Below are 21486 nucleotides of genomic sequence, written 5' to 3'. Positions count from 1 at the left end.
TGTCCAGTGACCTGGAATGAGACAGCCTATTCATTTCTGACAAACAGCCTTCAGATAATAATGTCTTTCCATTACTAAAATGAGCAAAATAATGGCAGAGATATGAAAGGCTTGCATCTTGCCACCAATTCCCTTGAACCATTGGATTTTGTATGCATAAAAGCATACAGATACACACAGATAATCTGTGGGTATGTGCATGGATACACTCGGGCACGTCCGTGAGAACACTCAGAGGAGCGCATAAGAGTTGTGTCAGAAGAAATGGAGCTGTCTTTGTAAGCAGAGTACCAATTACTGATCATAAAAGGTAGCTCCTCAAATATACAGGACTTGACAAAGGAATGGGAGTTCCTCCACCTACCAACATGCAGAGATAGGCTTTTTTTAATTTCACTTCACAGGTCTCTCATCTTATATGCAAAACTCATTTTAATACAGAATCTGTATCTGAATGCCATGATAAAAGGGGAAGAAATAAACTTTGTTGTTGGAAATAGAACTCAGTAATTGCCTATTTTTAGCCTAAATTGTACAAGCATTTTCATTTCCACAAGAGATTCTTTTTTCATGATTACTTTAACAAGAAATTTAAAAAACCCAACCAACCCGAAACCCTGAAGATATTTTTACCACTGGTGGTGTTCTTCAAGTCAGATTCCACAGCTGTGCTTGCATTCATATTTTAAATTTAAAAAACATATTATTTGCTCATGTAAATTTATTCCAGTATTCCAGCACAAAACTCTGTGCTTGTGCTGCCATTTATACGAACAAAACTCCTGGCTAAAACGTTAGAAGCTATCTTTGGGACCGGTGGGAATAGTTTGCAGTGCAGGCTGCAAATCCTCTTCACACCAACATGTTTGCACAGAGCTCAAGAGCTTCTACTGGGCTGAGTGTCAAGTGGAGGGGGCCGAGCTCTTTTCAGTGGTGCACAGTAATAAGCCAAGGAACAATGGATACAAACTTGAACATAGAAGGTTTCACCTCAACATGAGGAGAAACCTCTTTCCAGTGAGGGTGATGGAGCCCTGGAGCAGGCTGCCCAAAGAGGAGAGGCTGAGGGAGCTGGGGTTGCTTAGCCTGGAGAGGAGGAGACTCAGGGGTGACCTTATTGCTCTCTACAATTACTTGAAGGGAGGTTGCAGACAGGCAGAGGTTGGTCTCTTCTCCCAGGCAGCCAGCACCAGAACAAGAGGACACAGTCTCAGGCTGCGCCAGGGGAGGTTTAGGCTGGATGTTAGGAAGATGTTCTATACAGAGAGAGTGATTGCACATTGGAATGGGCTGCCTGGGGAGGTGGTGGAGTCACCATCATCGGAGGTGTTCAGGAGACTTGATGGGGTGCTTGGTGCCGTGGGTTGGATTGGTTGATGGGTTGGACGCGATGATCTTGAAGGTCTCTTCCAACCTGGTCTATTCTATTCCTATTCTATTCTATTCTATTCTATTCTATTCTATTCTATTCTATTCTATTCTATTCTATTCTATTCTATTCTATTCTATTCCTATTCTATTCTATTCTATTCTAAGAGGTGGTGGAGTCTCCTTCTTGGGAGACTTTCCAAACCCACCTGGATGCATTCCTGTGCAGACTAACCCAGGTGATCCTGCTCTGGCCCAGGGGTTAGACTGAATGATCCATGGAGGTCCCTTCCACACCTCTAATGTTCCTTCTGGGCTCTTTTATTCTCTTAATTATCTGGTTCATTCTTTCTCAGAGACCCACTGGTGTCAGTTCAGAACCCCAAGGTGCAGTGCACAGGCTGCAGCAGCACTGACCAGCATCCATGACTCTTCTGTTGGAGCAAGCCAGCAAAAGCGCTCTCCTGTTCTGGATGTGAAGAGACTTCACTGTGCCCGGTGGAGGTGAGAAAACTCAGAGGCTTTGTCACAATTCCAAACACTCTTTTGTCCTGAGGACTGAGCCTGGCCTCCTGTTCCTTAGAGGTGTCAGTTAAGGAATGAATTCTCACTACCTTAACACTCAGCAAAGATTGGTACAGAAGTCTCAACTTCTTTGTATATGGAGTAAACCCCAGTACACTAAGAATCGCTTTCTTGAGGTCCAAGTGAAGGTAACAGAGGGTGGCTTTTCTTTCAGAAAATCATTAGATGACCAGTACAAATCAGAAGTAAGTAATAACTCATGTCAGAAAAATATAGTGAGATTTCTTGTATCGCTGGCATGAAAGATTTAGATGTTACCGCCCATGAATGGTACATAGCCAGTTTGTTCAAGTTGCTAATAGCAGGAGGCAACGTCCACGCAGCTTGGCTTGTTATAAAAACTCTGTTTAAATGTGCATGGAGTTGCTGCCCCAGAGACCTATTTTGGCTTTTGTATTTTTTCCACTTTTTTCTTTTCTGCACTGAGACATACTGGTTTAACACAAAGAGCTACACTGTATTGTTATGGGGATTCCTGACAGGGTTTTTTTTTCAGCTTAGACTCCCTCACAAGAGCTGTGAGATCTTAGAAGAGGATATTTCAACCAGGCATGGGGCAACTCTTCAGAACTGGAACACAGAAATATCTTTTGTGGTAGTTGCTGTATTTCCAGTGTGTAAACCTCAAGAGCATTTGGGCCAATAAATCTATGATCCAAACAGTCAGATGGAAAACATTACAATGACTATTTCCTGGCATTGAAGAAAATAACCAGAACTTCTGTTTAAAAAAAAAAAACACAGCTGCAGTTACCTTTTTTTGCATGCTTTTTGAAAAGTGAGAATTTTCAGTTATGCAGCAGGCAAAGACTCTGGGGGAACCTTAGAGCTGCCTTCCAATACCTGAAAGGATCCTAGAGGAAGGCTGGAGAGGGACTTTTCCTAAGGGTATCTAGCAGTAGGACAAGGGGGAATGATTTTAAAGTGAGGGAGAGTAGGATCTTGGGAAGAAGTTCTTCAGTATGAGGGTGGGGAGACACAGAACAGGCTGCCCAGGGAGGTTGTGGATGCCTTCTCCTTGGGGGTGTTAGAGGCCAGGCTGGATGAGGTGTTGAGCATCCAAGTCTAGTTGAGAGGCATCCCTGCCCACGGCAGGAAGGTTGGAGTAGGTGATCTCTTAAGGTCCCTTCCAACTTAAGCCATTCTATGATTCTTTTTAATAGTTATTTTCATTGCATGTTGCATATGGCATAGTTGTAATCCATAAATATATTTCAGTAGCATTGTGTGGATTAACATTTATTTAGATGGAGATTAAGCTGTTTTGAGTATTTCAGATGAAGAGGTTTCTCTTTAGCTATTGAAGACCCACACTTAGTTTTCACTAAGTGCAGAGTTTACCTTTCACATCAGTGTGGGAAATTAGATGGGAAAGACAAATTTCAGCAGCTCCTGGTCCAGCTCTAAATGTGTTCTGATACCCATTTATTTAGGAGGCTCTCATTCTGTGTTAAAGAAATGGTCATGTGTTGCAGCCCATGTGCTCCTCTTTGTCCTCTCTCCCTTCAATCTGTTGTCAGAATGGTATGAATTAAATAGTCAAATATGTGTCAGAAAAATAAAAGCAGAAAAACAAGCAAGTGTTGCTCTTGTGAGCTGTGTTTCTCTTATGTTTTGGTATTAGGCACATTTCTGATAATGTTTTCAAATCAATTAGCATGTAGGAAGAAACTGGCCTGATAATGTGAAAGCTGTTATTAAGTAGATAGTTTTATGAGTATTTGATTTCCTCATGGGATGTATGCAAAAGTTCACAGAGCTTTTTTTCCTCTATTCTGTGTTTTAGCAATAAAATTAGTCTTGAATATATGGGGATCTGGGCCTGCTGGCTCTTAGAAATTCTTTTTTAACTCAGGCTTTTTTTTTTTCCCCCTTCACAGAAATACTGCTCTTGATTTGTGTCCTCCATAATCAAATCTCCCACTGAAATCAACCACAAAAAAGGAAAAAAAGAAATGATAAAATTTTTTCTTATGGTAAACAAACAAGGTCAAACAAGGCTCTCCAGGTATTATGAGCATGTAGAAATTAACAAGAGGACAATACTGGAAGCTGAAGTAATCAAAAACTGTCTCTCCCGTTCAAAGGATCAGGTAGGTTTTGCAGATTTTTGCTTTAGTTTAAATAAAAGACTTATGAAAAGTTTACAGCTGAAGATACTCTCTAAAACACAGGAGTTCTTGTAAACACAAATTTTTAGGCCACTGCATTAGGCTTTTGTTGTTGTTGTTGTTTCCTCAAAAGAAGTCTTCACAAGTTGGAGAATTTCTTACGTGAAACTTGAGATTTTCATGGCTCGTTTAATTGGTTCTGTAAGAAAAGCACCAAACCTGGCAAAACCTTTTTAGGACACTGACTTGCATTGGAGGAGAAATGTGTGCCTTGGACTGCAAGCAGAGTTTTCTGGTTTGTGTCAGCTTTAGTTTTCACCAATGATGTGTCCTTGAACAGTAGTTTTCTCACATGCTTCATTCTAGAAAACCTCTGAAAAAAATAGTTCCTATAAAGTGCCTTAGGTCACAGACTGACAGTGGCTTAAGAACTTAACCTCCTCTGTGCTGCTCTTGCAAGAGCATGCCCATATAAAAACTGCATCAGAAGTACCAAGAGTATCCTCCCATTTCAAGGACTGAGCAAAATGCTTTTAAAAAAGGAGGAGGTATCTCAGCATCTTGTAAAGCAGTATATAACAGCACCATCTGCTGGCTCCTGTCTTACTGTGAAAGAAGAATTTCCCCCCTGGGTCTGGAAGTCTTAATACTCTTGATTTTCATATAAAAATACAGATACTTTTTTTGATATGGAAAAAGACTTCAGGTTGTCTCTTTGGGAAGTGCTTCTAAAAGAAAATTATGGGGAGGTATTGATTGCCATTTAAAAGGGTTAGTGAGTTCTCTGCCAATAGAGGAAATGTTGTGTGCAACAGTTACAGAATCACAGCATGTATCTGGTTGGCAGAGGCCTCCAAGATCACCCAGTCCAACCCTTGACCCAACCCTGATGGGTCAGCGCTAAACTGTGTCTCTAAGTGCCAGGTCCACTTCCAGGGATGGTGACTCCACCACTGCCCCAGGCAAATCATTCCAATATTTGAGAACCCCTTCAGTGAAGAAGTATTTGCAAATATCCTTCTTAAACCTCCCCTGCCAGAGCTTGAAACCATTTCCTCTAGTCCCATTGCTTGAAACCAAGTAGAAGACGCTGTGCCCTCCTCGCTCCAACCTCCCCCACTAAATTTCTTTCAAGTTGAAATTATTTGGTGGATCTTGGCAAATCCCTTGTTCTTTGGGCACCTTACAAATGTCAAAGCTTATTGAGCACTCTGCATGCTTAAATGGGAACTACTACCTTTGACTTGTTCTGCTTCTGCCTAGTGCTCTTTCATTGAGTACAAGGACTTCAGGCTGGTGTACCGACAGTACGCAGCCCTTTTTGTGGTTGTTGGAATCAATGAGACAGAGGTAAGAAATTTTTATCTTCTCTTGAAACAAAAGCTTGTAGTGACTGTCATGGGCAAGAGCTCAAATCTTCTTCCAGTGTGGAATCTTGCAATAGCAATTAGAGACTTTGTAGGAGTCATTGCAATAAAGCCCCATTTTTATTTCAGTGAAACAAAAAGAGATATAAAAGAAAATGTGGTACGTTTGACTTTTGTTTGAGATAAGGTCAGAGGTCCAGAAACTACCCAATTGAACTGCTGTCACGAGGCATTCAGCCTTAACCTTGTAATGATGCCACTTTCTACACTGGAGTTTGATTAAACATAACTGAAGCTAGCATTACAGCCAGATTCTCTCTCTCATCAGTGGTGACTTCCCAACTGCTTTTACTGTTTTTAACCTCCTTGGACAAATTAAAGAAGTATCCCATACTGTCAGCTAGAAGCCACTACATTCTACATTTTTCTTTTTATAATAAAAAAGGGTATCTGAAAATTGCTAAGTACTGCTTTTACATTCATTTGGGGTGACCCTGCACAGCTTCACCATTTGCATTCATTCCCAGTTCTCAGAAAATAATTAAAAGGTTGCTACTAGGAACCTTGGCACATGGTGTGGAATAGCTGCTGACCACCAGAGTGTCTTCAAGTCAGGGTTATAATGGCATGCAATTTGGGGCAAATGCTTTTGGCTGTGTTAACAAAAATCACCAATCTATAGTGCTGCAGCATAGCCTGGCTCTGTGCTGCAGCTGGCCTGTGTGACTTCAGCAGGGGTATGCATCGCCTTGTTAGCTGTATCTCTCTGTATGTGTCTAACCTGAGTGGTGATGAAGCAAAGGATGGGATGGGAGGAGCACAGGTACGACAAACCCATTGGGTACAGCAGTGCTTACTTGTGTGGTGGCCTGAAGCTTCTGCTCCTGAACACTCTTGGTGCCTTTGCTGGGTAGCTGCATCTCTTCCTGCTGTGGTGATTTGAGCTTGTGCACTTTAAGTCTTACTGTATTTTCTGCTTGCTTTTCATGCACCAAAAACTGAAATAAAGAACAGTTACATTGTCTAGCTATTAATTTCATATTGACTTGGTTTTAATTACAGAATGAGATGGCAGTATATGAACTAATACATAATTTTGTGGAAGTTTTGGACAAATACTTCAGCAGAGTGGTGAGTCAGATATTGATTCTATTACATTCCTTTCAAAGTGACTGTGTCACTTCAGGGAATAAATCTTTTTTTTTTCATATTGACTTAGAACTTTGAGTACTTCAGCATGAATATTACAACTATAGACAAAAACAAGGGAAAAGAAGTGCTAGGGAGGAAAAATAAAGCAGTTATCAGTTGATTTTTTAGAGAAGTAAAAAGTATACATGGGGTCTAAATTATCAAACAAAACACCAGAAGTATTTCTGTCAGAAAAGTGTATTTTTATATGCTTGTACTCAAGAGGTTTCTTTGGGTCATTTACTCTTAAATTAGCCACTGGCATTTTATGCATTTTAAAGAAATAAAGAGGTTTTTCTTTCCAGGTTTGTTGTTTTTTTTTTTTGCAGTTCTTAGCATTACATCCTTCAAATGACTTTCATTCATGATAAAGATGGTGTAAGCATTAAGCAGGGAGCTGACATCACTCTCACTAAACATGATCAGAGAGATGGAACAAATGAAACCCCAAAAACCAGTCTGTACTTGTGTTCCTCATAGTGTTGTTATGCAACAGTGGCTATCTGATACAGGTAGCCAGCATCAGACATGGCTCCACTTAAAATGATACTGCTGCTTTTTGTGAGAGATTTAAATTTGCTTATTTTTACCCAGTTTGAAAATGCACCATTAGAATCCTGCTTAGAATATGTGCCATTTAATACAGGGTTTGTAATCATCTTGTTAAAAGCAATTTGCCTGAAATCATACTTTGGCATAATTTCAGTTTATCTGTGCTGATATATTTGATATCCCTCTTGGAGAAAAAAATAAAAGGACTGGGCAGGGTTTCCTCTGTAGTCCATGTGCTTGAGGCTATAACCTTGGTAATTATACATGCAAGAGATTATTATGCAGGGCCTGTAACTAGTTTCACAGTCCTAGTATCATAGCAGAGCTCCCTCTGTGAATTCAAGGACATGCCTGAAAAAGTCATCAGCACCTTTCACTGCTTAGATAACTGGCAAATGTTTTAGGCTATTATCTCACCTAGCATAGCACCAGCCTGTTGACACTGCTGGTACTAAGTATATCGCTTTCTGATTGTACTAAGCTCAGAATTTGTCTCTTAAAATTGTTATGATTGCTGTCCCAGCCTAAGCAGTGATAACCAGGAATGGCATTTGATCCCGGCAGCGCAGGAATGCATCATCAAATTTAGTCACATCTTATCTAATTGAGCTAATAGTTGCCAATCACTTCTCTACTTTATTTCCTTCACTTGAGGCAGAGCAAAAATAGATGCAGTTCTCATACATACAAATGTAGTCTATCTTAATTCCTTGCCCATGTGTATAATAGTTGTTAGAAACTTGCTGAATTCATCCTACCAGAGGTGTTTGTGTATTCCATAGAATTTCTGGCTTGAAATCAGGGGAACCAAAAGGGGAGCTGGTGGGGTGTGTTACAGAAATCTCATGCCATTCCAGGGCTTTATTTTTAATAGCATAGAACATGATAAATAGCTGAGCACTGAAGAAGGAGGCTATAATTCTAGCTGGGGTTTCTGGCTGAAACCACAGAGCAAGAAAGTCTGAAGTCTGTGCTATCACGCATTAATGTTTAGGATTTGCAGAATTTTAGCAGAATCCCTTATTACAATGATCACAGAGGCAGAGCTCTGGGAAACGAAAGAACATCTGTTCTGCTCTAGTAGGACATTTTATCATCTATTATTATTTTTAGGCTTGTGAGCTTTAAACATTCTCACATACTCTATTTTTATCTCATGGAGTTTACAGAGCTTGAATTTAGATATCAGAAAAAATATTAATAGAGTTAGGGGGTAAGTTTTCAAAGCTGCTTGTGAGATGCAATTCTGAGTCCTCTTCACTTTTATAGGGCTACCCAGGGAAAACTGCATACTGTTCAGAATATACATTTCAGTCTTTTCAACTACTGTTTAATGCCAAGGAAACTTGAACTGAGCAGGCTCTTTAAATACAATTTTTGTGATGGATAAAAGATTTCTAATTGAAGAATGACAGTCACTCAGCAGAGGCCTGTAGACTGGAGCTACTCCAGTTTAGAACAGCTTTATAGACCACAGAAGTAGCAGCTTTACCAGTAGGAACTCCACCTAAACCCAGGGTTACACTGTGAATGGAAACTGTGTTAGCAAACTAAATTCCTTTGCTAGCTGATAAAGATTCCTATTTTTAGCAGAGATTGGGAAAGCTCCACCCCAAATGTGGAAGATCTGAACTGCTGAGGCTATGATTAATTGTTTCTAAATTTAGACTTTTAACTGAGGCACCCAAGTTAGAAGTTTGGTCATCCTAAGCTCCCATTACTGGCAGAGACAGATGAGTATCTCAAGAAAGTGAGTCATGCCTCAAGTGTGCTGAGTCAGCTGTTGAAGATACCCATCTCTTCTGTTGATGGTCAGAAGACCACAAGGGCTTCTAACTCAGACATTTTGGTTAAATTAATGAAGTTACTTGGGGTAAATCCAGGCCAAGACTGCAAGGGAAATGATGACTGTGTGAAGAACTGTGTTGCTGGAGAACAGTTAGAAGTGCTAAGGGTCAGAAGGCTGGAGTAGTCTTTCTCCTCCTGATATATTCAGCCATGGCTACCACAGCCATGGGTGTATATGATGTCTAGGTTTTGCTGTTCAAATGGTCTGCAGCAACACTTTGAACAGTGTTTTTATAAAAATGTCAACTTGACATTGCCATCTTGTTTTTGCAGGAGGAGGAAGGGAGAATGCAGGGCTGGGGTTGCCATGATTAGTGATGCTGCTTTTCAAACTGTTACAGTGGGGTTTTCTAAGTAAAAAATTCAGAACCTTGGCTTTTGTTGCAGAGGCAGCAAACGCATCAAAGGCAAAGGAGTGTTGCAGGAAAGAGCACATAATTGCACAACCCACAGCAGAAATCTAAATTGCCTTATAATTTTGTTTCATTATTTGTATCACTATTTTCTTTGTCAGGGGATGTGTAATGTTTAATGACTATGAGATGAGAGGTCAAACTCTAACTTAAATGCTTGTCTGTCTCCTTTCCTTGCAGAGTGAATTAGATGTATCCTTTTCAGGATCAGAAATGCACTTGTCTGTCTCTTTTTGGTGCATGCTCCAGTTCATATCATCTTCATAGCACTATCAAACAGTCAAGGCAATGCAGAGGTGTCACAGATTTCATACCTACAGTAAGTAGCACCACTCTGTCCCCTTTCTGAAAGGTGATGCTCATGAGGGTCACCTATTTAAATCCTTGGTCATTAAGATAAGCCTGATATAATTTCAAGCCAGGGAGGGCATTAAGACCTAAGCCAGAGAAGCTGTATCCATGGGGGAACATTCAGGCTTAATGAATTATTACATCAGGGGTTTACTTTTTAAAAATTTGCAATAAAATAGATGTTTAAGTGACTGCAATAATAAGGAACTCAATGTGCAGGACCCTGCACTTGATCACGCTGAACCTCATGAAGTTCACCTGCCTCCCTGCTTCCAGCTTGTCCAGGTCCTTCTGGATGACATCCCATCCCTCTGGCATATTGACAGGACCACTTATGCCTGTGTCTGGTTTTGGTTAAATGCAGATCTACTGGTACAGAGAGTTTCACTTATACATCTGAAATACAGCTGCAGTATTTGATTCCAGGGTAGGAAAGTAACTTAGTTGATTTCCCTTACTTAAGAATTACTACATGTGAACATCATAGAAAAATTTACAGATTTTTTTCTTGGCATTTTTCTTACTTTTTACTGAGACAAAAAAGCAGGAAGAAATAATTAATTTCTCTTTTAATGCTTGCTATATGCTGGAGAGCTCAGTCTCATTTACTGAATTTATATATCTATGTAAGTATGTGCATGTATTTCTTTCCTGACATTCACAAAATTCTGTGGTATTAGTAGAAAATTCCTAAATTAAAGGAGCAACAATGAAATTTAAGCATGAAGGGATTCTTAAGGCCTCTAAGCAATTGTGTGACTACATTTTGTGCTTCAGTTACTATTGTTAAGGATTAGAACTACGCCTACCTGCACGTGAACTTTGCTGAATTAGAGTCTAACCTGACCTATTCACTATTCTACATAAAAATAGTTTCCCCCCAACTATGTTTCCCTATGGTGTGCTTTGAGTCTGCAATTTCCTGATTCTTTTGATCTTAGATAATTTGGAGTACTCATGACTCTAAATTCTGCCTGCCTCTGGTCATCGTTTTCATACTGCGAGGCATTCCCTGCAGTCGCACACTCGCAGTTACCACCAGGAGCTCGTTTAACAGATGAGGAAGGCTGCTGCCTATCCAGCAAGCTTCTGCATGCAGTGTTGGCTGCATTATATGCCAACAGCAACCTTTGCAGCTGGTGCAATATGGTGTCTGAATGAGTCCTGTAGAAATGGATCTCATGTAAAATATAAACATTTGGGAGGCAAGTGTGCATTGCTTGTAGTTGATAACACTGGAAAAGCTCAGGTCTCACATGTCCCTCCTCAGCGTGTATGGCATATGAATGATGTATGGAATTTTTCCATTGAGAAATGCACCTTTTCTACATGATACATGTCAGGAAGAATTTTACAATAAAACATTTTACTTCTATACATGTACAAAAGCAATTCTCCCACTGAGGAAGGAGAGCTTTTCATAAATTGAGAGGGTAAGAGTTGAAATGCAGTGAGATGCCCTCAACAATAAATGCAAAGCAGAGGTGTAACAATGAAGAAGTCTATCTATTTTTGACAAGAGCTTGAATAGCAGGCCAGGAAAAACAATCTAAGATCTGGACTACAAGTGCCTTAGATGTTAACACAATGCAAGCAATAACCCATCAATATGCCTTTCATAGTACAAGATAATATCCCTGCTTGGGATTAAACCATTTCTTTTGCCAAATACTCTTCTGCCAACTCTTGTATTCAGTACAGTTAGCTTGGATGCAAAATATCTGATGGAGGAAGTACTATCTGAAGGTTTGTAACAGCAAACACCAAGTAGTATTTACAGAATCTTTGTATATAGAGTATCTGGCAAGAAGCTGTCACGATTTCCTGTCTCTGCACTCTTATTTTTGTGTACAGATCCATAGGAAGTTTATTTCAGAAGTGCTAGTGGCTATTCTGTATAGAAAGAAGTGTTTACTAACACGAAGAAAATAGTAGGAAATGACATGAAATTAAACCCCATGAAAAACAGATAATTATCATTAACAGCTATTCACCCATGCAGAGAGCTAACCCCAGCTAAATCTAAAGGCTGAGGCCATCAGGCATTTGGAAGGTTCCTGGAGCCCATGCTAAGTCTGCAGCATGTGCACGGATGCTTGGAGCTTCCCCAGCCACAGCTCATTGCCCTGCTCCTGCCAATTGTAGAGTGGCTTAGGTTGGAAGGGACCTTACAGATCATCTACTCCAACCTTCCTGATGTGGGCATGGATGCCTCTGAATTAGATTTGGCTGCTCAAGGCCGTGAACACCCACAGGGAGGAGGCATTCACATGACTCTGGCTTTCATTTGTGTCCAGAGACCCAAAATCACCTGGGGCACCTGCGTCGTAGTTTGCATTATGCCCTGAGTCTGGAGTCAGCTGTCAGGAGAGGCACCTTGGGCAACAGGCAGACACTAGGTCCATTCTGAATCCTGCCCAACAGGATTCATATGTAACAACTGCATGTATGACGTGGTGGGGGGGGTGTCTGTGTGATGCTAAGCAGTTGCAAAGTTATCTCATGCATATTACACTGATTAGCTACTAGCCAATGAAGTAACTACTTCAGAGGAGGCACAGCTTTTATAGAAGCTGTTATAGGTGTATTGTAAAGCACGTAGCCATTATGTGATGTCCCCTTTGAGAGTCAGTCACATACTTCAGGATACCTATGATAGCATGGCATAACATTTCTAAAGGTTTTAAAATATTTGTGAGAGCTGGTGTTGGGCCACTCCAGTGAGCAAGTACTGAAACTGTCCCAGTGGTGTTGCTTCCTTAGGTACTAATAGCACTAAAGGAGCCTCACTTCTGTGTACCAAGAGAGCAAGTGGGATTTTCTATAGCTCGAAAAACCCAGCTTGTATGGTGTAGGAGCTACCTGCTTGATGACAAAGATACTATCAAAATGCAAATGTTTCCCACAGCAGGTCGGTGGGGAATGACATGCTTGTGAGCACAAGAGTTTCTAAAATTAGGAAGAGTTGAATTTTGCATTGCTTGAACAGGTGAGGCAAAGCTCAATTGGAAAAGAGATGAATAATTTACAGAACAAACAAATACTTACGTTCCCTTTGTGGGAGGGAAGACAGAGCGCTCTAGGACCAAGCATTTGAAGAATGTTGTCTTGATCCAAAACCAACATTGCATTCCACTGCAACTAGCTGCTGCTGCTGCTGGGACAGATAAAAAGCTTTGATACAGGGAATACTTCATGTGAATCAACTCTGTTCTTCAGTTCCCCTGTGGAATAACACTTTCAGAGTAAGTGTGCTTAAGTAGTAAGGAAATGAAATGATGAATTTATTCTGTGAATTTATAAGGGTACACTTCAATTTGTGCTGCAAAAGAAGTGTCTGAAATTAAAACGTGTAAGGATTAGCTTAAAGGTGTTGTTCTAGAATAATCCCAGGGCTTGAAGGCACCATTTCTCTCCTATATAATGTCAGCATAGTCATTGAGAAAGAAACAGACAAGAAAGCATTACATGGATTTCAGTGCCTGAAACTTGCTTGCCATTAGCTTGACTAAAAGCTACTTATAGCTAATGTTAGCAAAGAGGAAGTTGGAATGTGTGACTCTAGATTATAAAAAGAAGCAATCTGAACAAATCTTTAGTTAAAGATGAATGTCCGGGATGGAAATTGAAGTTTTGCAATGCTGTGTATTCAGTAGGAAACCATCTACCCCAGAAGTACCAGTACTGCAATCAACACAGCTTTTGTTAGTGCTCCTGTGCGTGTTACCTGATCACAAGGTGCTGGCTGCACTCTTAAGCCCAGGCACACACTTAAATACTTGCCTAGAAAATCCTGAGGTATCTTAGAATGTCTCTGTCTGAAGAAAGTTATTTATCACATGCAAGACTTAAATGTGCCTTTTTCTTTTCCTCCTTCCCCTCTCCTCCACTTAAATATCTGCCTATATAATGTTTTGAGGATGGAGACAAAAACTATGTTGCATTTTTCTCCTTTGTGTGTGTGCCACAAAAACTTGTGATGGCAGAAAGTACCATTAATGCCTTTAATAAAAGGGCAGCTCTTGAGGTTACCAAAAGCCAGTGTACCATTTAAATACCAACTGCAGTAGCTGCCATAAAAACTCCTCGTGATAGCAGGAAGTACCATTAATGCCTTTAATAAAAGGGCAGCTCTTGAGGTTACCAAAAGCCAGTGTACCATTTAAACACCAGCTGTAGTAGCTGCCATAAAAACTCCTTGTGATAGTAGGAAGTGCCATTAATGCCTTTAATAAAAGGGCAGCTCTTAAAGTTGCCAAAAGCCAGTGTACCATTTAAATACCAACTGTAGTAGGTGCCACTTACATCTGCTGTTGAGTACACAGCCACAGCAGTGCTGACTAAAATCTGTAAGCCAAAAACAGCCAGGGCTCACTGTGCCCTCGCCTGACAAAAGTGCTTCCTGTCTGGGTGCTCTGAAAACTTCTTTTACAGACTTTTATCTGCAGATGCAGAGATTTAGACTTGTTTTCTTCTGCATACCTACAATTGTAGGATGGTTTGGATTGGAAGGGACCTCCAAAGGTCATCTACTCCAAGCCGCCTGCAGTCAGCATGATCAACTAGATCAGGTTGCCTAGAACCCTGTTGAGCCTCACCTTGAATACCTCCAAGGACAGGGCCGCAGCTACCTCTCATTGCAACCTATTCCAATGCTCCACTACCATCACAGTAAAGAACTTGTTCCTAACATCCAATCTAAATCTATTCTTCTTTAATTCCAAGCTATTGCCCCTTGTCCTATCACTGCAGGCCTTTGGGAGCAGTCCCACTCCAGCCTTCTTGTAGGGATCTTCATGTACTGGAAGACCACTATTAGGTCTCCCCAGAGCCTTCTCTTCTCCAGGCTGAACAACCCCAGCTCTCTCAGCCCACCCACACAGGAGAGGTGTTCCCCTGCACAGATCTATTTAAAGTCCCTCAGTTCTCTTCTGTGGGTAGCCAAGATTCTTCCTGGAAGTAGGACCTTAAATGACAGTTGTGGGTGGAGCACATGGCAGTGCCCACATTGAATATAGCTTCTTCATGTTGCCAGTTGTTGAGACTGGTTTGCTTTGCTGCTTTTCAACTGAGTGTGGATCTATGACTTCAGGGCATTAAGCCCTGAAATTTTGGGTCAGTTGCCAAACAAGTGACAGGTGGGGTGGATGAGCCTTGCTGAGAACCAGCGATACAGATCTTCGACTGGGCAGGGCATTGAGATATGAATGACTACTCAGTGTGTGCATGACGAGATGTAACCATATAGTCATGAGACTTACAGGAAAGGGAAAAAAGCCAAAGTTGCTCCCTGTGCAATCTGACTGTGTGCCAAGAACAGCACTGTAAAGGGAGGTGAGAAGGGAACTGAAGAAGGAAGAAGAGTTGTTAGGTTGATGAGGGTAGAGAACACTTTGGGATCTTACAAATTCAAGATGCTAGATCTTTCCAGAATGGTGTTAGTGTCCCCATTCAAACTGCAGGTGAAGTCACTGCTTCTGGAATGATGCCTGTGAGATTAACAGAAATCCTACACTGTTCTCTGCAGTAGAGGAGACCCGTTCTGAAATAACCTGGAATAGCCCTGCAGGGGAACTGCTGTCTCAGTTAACCATGCTGGGTTTGAGTGGAACAGTGACGTGTTTAAAATGTTTTCAACAACATGGTGATGCAGAAAAATAAGGTGGGAATGGCAAGTTGCTGCATCATCACTGAACCTAGCTGATTCAGTCTTGTGGGTTTCATATCCTTGGGACTCAAAGGAAAAGGAAGGCCTGAAGAGACAGAGCTCTTGCTCCACTGTGGGAACTGGAGCATTGTGAATCAATGGCAGAATGTAAATATTAAAAGTCATGAGGAGTTGGCTTTAGCACTTGTTGAAACCTGAAAGGAATGTTATCTGACTTAGTTAACAGATCCTCTTGGCCTGGGTAGAAGAGTGCTAGAGGTGAACTAACAGCAGAAAAGCTGTCTTCTTAAAAATTCTCACATTACTGGAATAAAGGAATGCTAACTTCTCAGATTAAAATATTTGTGTAAAACTGATTTACTTGACAAGTGTACCATAGGAAGAAGTTTGACTTCGGTCTTTAATCAGTCAAGCAAATAAAATGACTGCTTTTTGTCTCTGGAACCACAGAAACAGATTGTTGAGGTTTTAAGAATAGCCCTGCTCCTCACAAGTCTGATTTTTAGAAGCAATTTATGCCTACAGGCATAAGAAGAAATCTGGTATTTAAAATAAAGCTTGGAGCTAAATTAGGTGGTTAAACTTAGGCTAGCAAATTAGAAACTATCTGAAGAACCATAGAAATATCCAAGAGCCTGTTCATGGTTTCTCTTCCTCTCCTAACAGTAAGTAGTAGTAAAGGTGTCTGGAGGCCTGAATTCTGCTACTGCACATACACCTACACTTTGAAGTTGTTCAGCCTGGAGCAGTGAAAGCTGCACAGAGACCTTATTGTGACCTTGCAGTACTTAAAAGAGGACCTGTAAGAAAGATGGGGACAATGTTTTTAGCAGTTAAAACAGGACAAGAGTTTACAGTTTTAAACTAAAAGCAGGCAGATTCAGACTAGATGTAAGAATTTTTTTTACAGTGAGGGTGGTGGAACACTGGAATAGCTTGCCCAGAGAGAGGGTAGATGCCCCATCTGTAGAAACATTCATGGTCAGGTTGAATGAAGCTCTGAGCAACTGTATCCAGTAGATGATGTCCCTGGTCACTGCAGGGGGCTAGACTAGATAACCTTGAAAAGTCCTTCCCAAGCCAAAAAAACACTGTAGGATTCTATACCTGTGCTCTTGGTCCAGCAGAATGCATTTGTTGGAGCAGTGCTGTAATTCCTTACCCTTCTGCACAAATGGCATCAAGTTCAGCCCAGAGCACAGCAATTTGAAACTGCAGAGGAGGATGACAGCCTGCTAGCTGTATTCTCATCAACTTGACCACACAGGTTCATCCTACAGGTCAGTCTGAACAAGTTCAGGCTTCTACTTTTCGCCTCATAGAAGGGTGGTCACACACGAAGATTACCTAAGATACTCTGTGCCCCTCTTCTCGCTTTAATACATGCAGCAGAAGCGATCACCAAGTCAGGGACAAAAACTTCAGCTGCTCTCATCTCTGGGCCAGACCATCACACTGGTGAATTTTTATAGACAGCAGGAGAACCTTAAGTAGAAGGCAGCTGCTACCAACTCAGCTAAACTTGTCCCCAGAGAAAGGTGGGTTTGGAATTCCCTAGGCTGAGGACAGTTTCAGCATCCCTGCTCTGCAGGTTTCAGGCAGGCAGCATCTCTGTGACATTTTAAAAGAGCAGTTGTCATTACCTGAAGTAATCACTTGGGCTTCTGAATCAGAAAGAAGGGATCACAGAAAAATTCCTCTGTACAGTCCCACGTATTCCTTCAAACCTAATTTTCTAGAGTCTCTGACTCATTTCATGGGTCTGGCTTTCACTATTCCTTGTAGGGAAAATAAGGCACCAAACTCAGACTGAGGAACTTCCTTCTCAAAGCCAGGTGCTACAAACCTAGGCATGGGGATGTTCAGTGTTAGTTAACTGAAGTCCAGTTCTTGAATTCAGACAGAAAACCATTCACGAGCCTGTGATGTTGCACCTCTGGTGGCTTAAGGTTTTGTCTCCTCACCACTTGCATTTGCCACCTAGGAAGAAAAAATATACCACATTTTTGTGGCTCCCCAACTCTTTTCATATACTGTTCAGTATTCTCACTGTTCCAGCTCTTTGGCAGAGCAGTGGGGCAGACCGCTGTGGTGATCTCTGTAGAGCAGTCCTCCTAAATGCCCAAGTCATGCTCAAAAGCTGAGACATAAACTTCATCATGCTGAAGACAGGAAAACATTGACTTAAAAATGGGCTCTTGCAACTCCACTGCTTAGAATGGAAGTCCACTAACATAAATACAAGGACTAGAGTAAAACCAGGCCAGCTTCCTGAGCTCCAGCCATGGCATATCTTAACAGAGAAGGCACTCAAGAAACTCAGATCAAAGTTGAAAAAAAGGTTTTGAAAGATTTCTTTAGAAGTTACTCTAAAGTACCTTGCTAGTTCCACTGCAGTCCTCCTGAATACACAGCCAAGAACTAGAGGGAGCAAAACTAAGGCAGCGTTGATCTGTTGAGCAGAGTTCAGAACACTTGTGAAGAGCAGCAACAGGTGGAGAGCAAGGCAGATGAAGGGTTATTCACATCTCTCTCTATATGCACATCAGCTAGGCCTAACAGATGGACCCAGCAGGCTCTTTTGCTATGCCTGTTTTCATTTCAGATTCTGGGGATAGATGGCAACAGAAAGAGGCTTTCTTCATGAAGTAACTCTGCAGTTGTTCAGTGGATGCACAGAACGTAACTGTATGTCTAAGACTGCCTGTCTCTTCATACCAGACTAAGGCCTGGTTGGGGGTTTTTTTGTTGTTGCTTTTGAGACAGATGGTGTTGGAAAACGTTAAGGAAAGACAGACAGGGTTATGGATACATTTCATATGTCACAATAGTACACATACTGCTCCAGATTATTTTCATATTAGAAGTAGCTTTTAAACAGTACTTAAAAGAGGAACCTATTTTATTTTTGCTCTTTCTGAGGCTTATTACTAGAGCAATGACTCAGCTTTACATATCAACATACTTCTGCTGTTTTCAAGCAGTTTATTTTCAGGTAGTTTAAGGAAAAGTTGAGAATTGGATTCTAAGAATTTGACAACTGCTTTTCTAAGAAGAAAAGTGGAGTATTTGCATCTCCACATTCCAAGCTGTTATCCCTAACATTTCATATTGCACTTTTATATTCAATATGTCACTTATAACTAACCACCTACATCTAAGTTCAAATCTACTTTGCTTTTACTACTGTTGAACCATTTTCCTTTGTCCAAGCTCAAGTTTACCTTGCTTTCACTACTATGTGGTAATCTTCCAGGATGGGATACTGCTGGGGCTTCAGCTTCTCTGCTACAAACTTCTGACAGCTCTGTGGTCAGTAAAAAAGGTATCAGTGGAACCTTTTTCCTACATCTACTAAAATAAACAGCAAATAAAGTAGAATAAATAAAGAGCCATTTTTGTAAACTGTGACTAAAGATTAAGGTGCCTAAAGGCTTTTCTGAATTATCTTCATGTTGTTCAAAATACCCTTAACTCCAGTGTCCCCAGATCATGTTCAATTTGGACAGAGTGCACATCATTTTGGATGAAATGGTGCTAAATGGCTGTATCGTGGAAACAAACGTGAACAGAATTCTTGCCCCTCTGCTTGTGCTTGACAAAGTAGCAGAAAGCTAGGAAGATGCAAGACTGACTAAAGCATTTTGCAGAAGATGGTGAAACCATCAACAGTGGTGTCCCTATGCCATAGGACTAATTCATCCAGTGCTAAAGTTAGCTGGAAAATATTCCCCGTTTCTCCAATACCCTTCATACCTCATGGAAAGATAACAGCTAAACATGAAGTGGAATCTTACATTTCAGCTGCAGCTTTAGTGCCCCAGCAGAAATCTTGCTAAAGCAGTCAACATTGTAAAAAACTGATTGAGGATAAAGTCATGGCAACTTACACATGACTGCCTAGGGATCACTTTGAATGATGTAGCATTCTGCCAGACCTATGAGAAGACAAAATATGGAAATATAAATTCAGTGCTTCCTTAAAGCACCAACTCAATTGTTTACTTTTCATACAAATGTAAACTGAAGTTCTGCAGCTCTTGGGGCCACTTCATCCTTCATCCAAACCCCAACTTTCACTCCCTTTTCCATGGAAGTTACGGTGACAAAAGAAATGCAAACAGAAGTACAGATGTATTTAGTATTCCTGCATCCCATAGAAGTTGTAACTACAAGTATTTGGCACTTAATATTATAACCTTAATAAAAAAATAATGAAAACAAAGCTTGATCATCTTTTATGATGTTTGCTTCATAAACCACACAAAGACTTTCCTATTTTGGCACAAGAGTGTATTCTTTCCCCCCTCTTGTGTCCTTTATTCACGCATCATGATTAAAATGTTAACAAAAGATGCAAGCTTCACAGTACCAGCTAGCTACCAAATCAAATCTGCCTTTTCAAGGGGGAGGAGGCAAAGGCAGCAGACAGAGGTTTGTCAAGAAGCAGAATATCCTCTCCCCTCCTGCCACCAGGCAGTAGGAGGATACCTAAAAGACCAGGGAGAGTGGAAACAGGTCCCTGTGCAGGGAAGCAAGTGAATGCCCTCCTGGCCTCCCCTGCCTTACATAAACAGGTATGGGGCTCTGGAACTGGAGGGCCAGGCTATAGAGGAATTAGATGAAGGTCCATCCAGGGGGTTGCCTGGGGTGGCTCAGCCAGCCCCATACTATTCATGTTAAGAAAAAAAAAGAGGAGAGTAATTATAAGTGATTCCCTGCTGAGGGGAACAGGAGGCCCCACACGCTGAATAGATCCATCCCACAGGGGAGTCTCCCTGGTGGCCATGTCAGAGATATTACTGGGAAACTCCCTAGGCTGGTAGGGCTCTGGGATTATTATCCATTACTGGTCATACAGCTTGGAAGCAGTAAGGCTGAGGACAAAAGGGTAAAAGCAATTAAAAAGGACTTCAAGGCACTGGGGTGAATTGGTTGAAGGATCTCACGGGAGCGTAGGGAATGTTTTCTTCAGAGAAGACTGTACTGAGCACTGAAAGGAATGGGCAAACAGCTGAACATGTGGCTCAGTGCCTGGTGCCACAAGGGACATTTTGGTTTCTCTGACCATGGGAACATTTCTGCAGCAGCAGGCCTGCTGGGGACAGAGTTCAGCTGTCTCAAAAGGAGAGAAGGATCCTCACATGTGAGTTGGTGAGGCTTACTGATAGGGCTTTAAAAAACCATGGTGCAGCAGGACAGTTATGACATAGTTGCCATCACAGAAACGTGAGATGAGTTATGACTGGAGTGCTGCACTGAAGGGCTATAAACTCTTCAGAAGGTGGTGGAGTGGCTCTGTATGCCAGGGAGTGTTTGGATTCTGCAGAACTTGACAGCTGTGATGGTAAGGTTGAGTGCCTATAGGGAAAGGCCAACCAGGTAGATAGCCTGTTGAGAATCTTTTACAGAGCACCAAACCAGGGTGAGGAGGCATTCTACAGGCAACTGGCAGAAGGGTCATGAGGGGCTTCAATTTACCAGACTCGGCTGGAAATACCACACAGCAGAGAAAAAAAAACAATCTAAGAAGTTCCTGGAGCATGTGGAAGAGAACTTTCTGAGCCTACCAGGGGAGGTGCCTCGCTGGACCAACTGTTTACAAATGGGGATGGACTGGTGAGTGATGGGGTGGTCAGAGGCCATCTTGGGCTTAGTGATCATGAAATGACAGAATTCTCAATAGGAGTAGGGGGAAGGAAGGAAGGAAGGGGGTCAGCAAAACTTCTGGAGGGCAGATTTCAGACTGTTCAGGACACTGCTAAGAGTGTACCTTGGGAGACAGTCCTGAAGGGCAAAGAGGGCTAGTTGGGATTCATCTAAGAGTGCTGAGGGAGGTGGCAGAGGAGCTTGCCAAGCCACCCTCCATCATCTCTCAGCAGTCCTGGTCAACAGGGCCAGGTGCCAGATGATTAGAGGCTTGCCAGCATGACACCCATCTACAAAAAGGGCCAAAAGGAGAATCTGGGGAACTCCACACCTGTCAGCCTGACCTCAGTATCAGGGAAGACTATGGAACAGTTTGTCTTGGG

The 21486-nt window shown here is 41.6% G+C and overlaps 1 protein-coding gene across 1 annotated transcript; it reads left to right on the top strand.

Annotated features, from left to right (window-relative positions):
* Positions 1-264: 264 nt before the first annotated feature.
* On the top strand, positions 265-19657 carry AP4S1 (adaptor related protein complex 4 subunit sigma 1). The gene is given in 7 exon segments (XM_009910750.2): positions 265-278; positions 1725-1872; positions 3834-4046; positions 5328-5414; positions 6494-6562; positions 9616-9627; positions 18944-19657. Coding segments are annotated over 7 exon segments (672 nt in total). The 3' UTR covers positions 19073-19657.
* Positions 19658-21486: the final 1829 nt, after the last annotated feature.

This window comes from Dryobates pubescens, chromosome 5 (assembly GCF_014839835.1).
Source record: "Dryobates pubescens isolate bDryPub1 chromosome 5, bDryPub1.pri, whole genome shotgun sequence".
Classification (NCBI taxonomy): domain Eukaryota; kingdom Metazoa; phylum Chordata; class Aves; order Piciformes; family Picidae; genus Dryobates; species Dryobates pubescens.
This window is presented reverse-complemented; position numbering and strand designations above follow the sequence as displayed.